This window comes from Myotis brandtii, unplaced genomic scaffold, assembly GCF_000412655.1.
Source record: "Myotis brandtii unplaced genomic scaffold, ASM41265v1 scaffold786, whole genome shotgun sequence".
NCBI lineage: Eukaryota > Metazoa > Chordata > Mammalia > Chiroptera > Vespertilionidae > Myotis > Myotis brandtii.
Window position 1 is genome coordinate 474,007 of NW_005371157.1, and position 2,143 is coordinate 476,149.

A 2,143-nucleotide genomic window follows, 5' to 3' on the forward strand; every position below is an offset into this window, starting at 1 on the left:
ACGCACCCGGACCGGGGGCGGGGAGTGAATTATCACCCAGGTACGTGCCCTTCACTGGGCATTGAATTTGCGGCTCTTCAGTGCAGGGGCCGGCGCTCTAACCGCGGAGCCGCCGGCAGGGCCGTCCGCTGTCTGCTGGTGGCCTAGCCCCCCTTGCACCCCTGCCCCGGGCAGTCTCATCGGTGGGATCCCAAGTAGCGTGGACACCCCCAACTTCTTGCTTCTTCCCATCCGCACTTTCAGTGCTTTTTACAGACGCTCTCGTTGGGGCGGGTTTAGGCCACAGCAAAGTGAAGCAGGAGGTACGGACTCTCCCACGGCCTTGCCCCCATGCGCGGCCTCCTCGGCCATGTCCCCCCCCGTGGGGCACTGGCTCCCTCAGCGAGCGGCACTGACCCGCACATCACCTGCCGTGGCCCAGGGCCCCTCGGGGTTGACGTGCTGTGGGTTTGGGCAAATGCATATGACGTGTCCCATGACCGTGTCGTGTCCTGCAGGGCAGTTTCACTGCCTGGTGTCCGGGGCTCCACCTGCTCACCCCTCTCCTCGTCCCGTAACCCCGGGCAACCACTGACCGTCCCTGCCCTCACAGTTTTGCCTTTTCCAGAGCGTCCCAGACTCGGAATCACTCGGCGTGTAGCCCCCTCAGACCGGTTTTTCCGCTGAGTATTGTTATTAGCCATCAGTGTAGCATGTTGAACTTTATTTTCATTTATTTTATTTTTTTATTGATTTCAGAGAGGAAGGGAGAGAGAGAGAGAAACATCAATGAGAGAGAATCATTGATCAGCTGCCTCCTGCATGCCCTCTCCTGGGGATCGAGCCCACAACCCGGGCATGTGCCCTCGACCGGAATCGAACCTGGGACCCTTCAGTCCGCAGGCCGACGCTCTATCCAGTGAGCCACACCGACTAGGGTGCATGTTGAGCTTTAGACACAGCTGCGCACGCACGTTTCTCCTGCGATCTCTGGTTATGCTGGACCCAGGCCGGGCTTCCCTGGTGACGAGGACGCTGTCCTCTGCAGCCGGCAGCCTCCCCAGCGCTGGGCCCACAGGTCCACAGCCCGCTGTGCACACCATTTCAGTCCACGTTCCGTGTCTGGTCTGACGCTGGGGGGCGGAGCTGCTGTCTCAGCGTTATTTGCAGGTGTGTGCTGAGGACACCCCCCAGTGAACTAACGAATGCACTATTCACTCTGGCTGGTGTGGCTCAGTGGATACAGCGTCGGCCTGCGGACTGAAAGGTCCCGGGTTCGATTCCGGTCAAGGGCACGTCGTACCTCAGTTGCGGCTCCCGGCCCTGGCCTGGGGTGTGCAGGAGGCAACCAATCGATGTGTCTCTCTCACATCGGTGTTTCTCTCCGTCTTTCCCTTTCCCTTCCGCTCTCTAAAAATCAATGGAAAGATATCCTCAGGTGAGGATTAAAATAAAAGAATGCGCTGTTCTCTCGGACCCAGATGATGTGGTTCCGTGACATTGGACTGCGCAGTGTGTAGCGGCTGCGTTACCAGACAAGGGAGGGGGGTCTGCCTTCGGTGGGGTGGGCGGGCCCATGAGGGAGGGAGGTGTCACTTCCGCGGGTCCTGCCAAAAGAATGCGCTGTTCTCTCTCGGACCCAGATGATGTGGTTCCGTGACATCGGACTGCGCAGTGTGTAGCGGCTGCGTTACCAGACAAGGGAGGGGGGTCTGCCTTCGGTGGGGTGGGCGGGCCCATGAGGGAGGGAGGTGTCACTTCCGCGGGTCCTGCTGGGAGGTGGACCCGCTGGTGCCACGGCTGAGGCGGACCTGGCCTTGCAGCGCTTCCGGGCCTCCGTGTACAGACGGTACAACGACTTCGTGGTCTTCCACGCGCTGCTGCTGCAGAAGTTCCCCTACCGCATGGTGCCTGCCCTGCCGCCCAAGAGGATGCTGGGAGGTACAGCTGGGCCTGCGGGGGGAGAGGGGGTGTCAGGAGGGGGCTGCCCCGGGTGCTGGGTCCACCCTCCGCTCTGGGCCGTCTTCCCTGGCACAGTGCTTGCCCCTCGGTAATCCGTTCACGGCCGGGCAGGCGAGTGGGACCGCACCTGTACCCGTGGTCTCCGCGGGCCCTCTGCTCGGTGATTGACGGAGGCCCGCTGTGCCCGGGGAGGGAGGGGACC

General features: G+C 62.0%; 1 protein-coding gene across 1 annotated transcript in view; it reads left to right on the forward strand.

Moving 5' to 3' along the window:
- Positions 1 to 2,143, forward strand: part of SNX8 (sorting nexin 8) — a 38,115-nt gene that overhangs the window by 17,135 nt on the left and 18,837 nt on the right. The window contains exon 2 of the mRNA XM_005883376.2: positions 1,723 to 1,920. Within this exon, the coding sequence (XP_005883438.1) occupies positions 1,723 to 1,920 (198 nt within the window). The remainder of the gene's footprint in view (positions 1 to 1,722; positions 1,921 to 2,143) is intronic.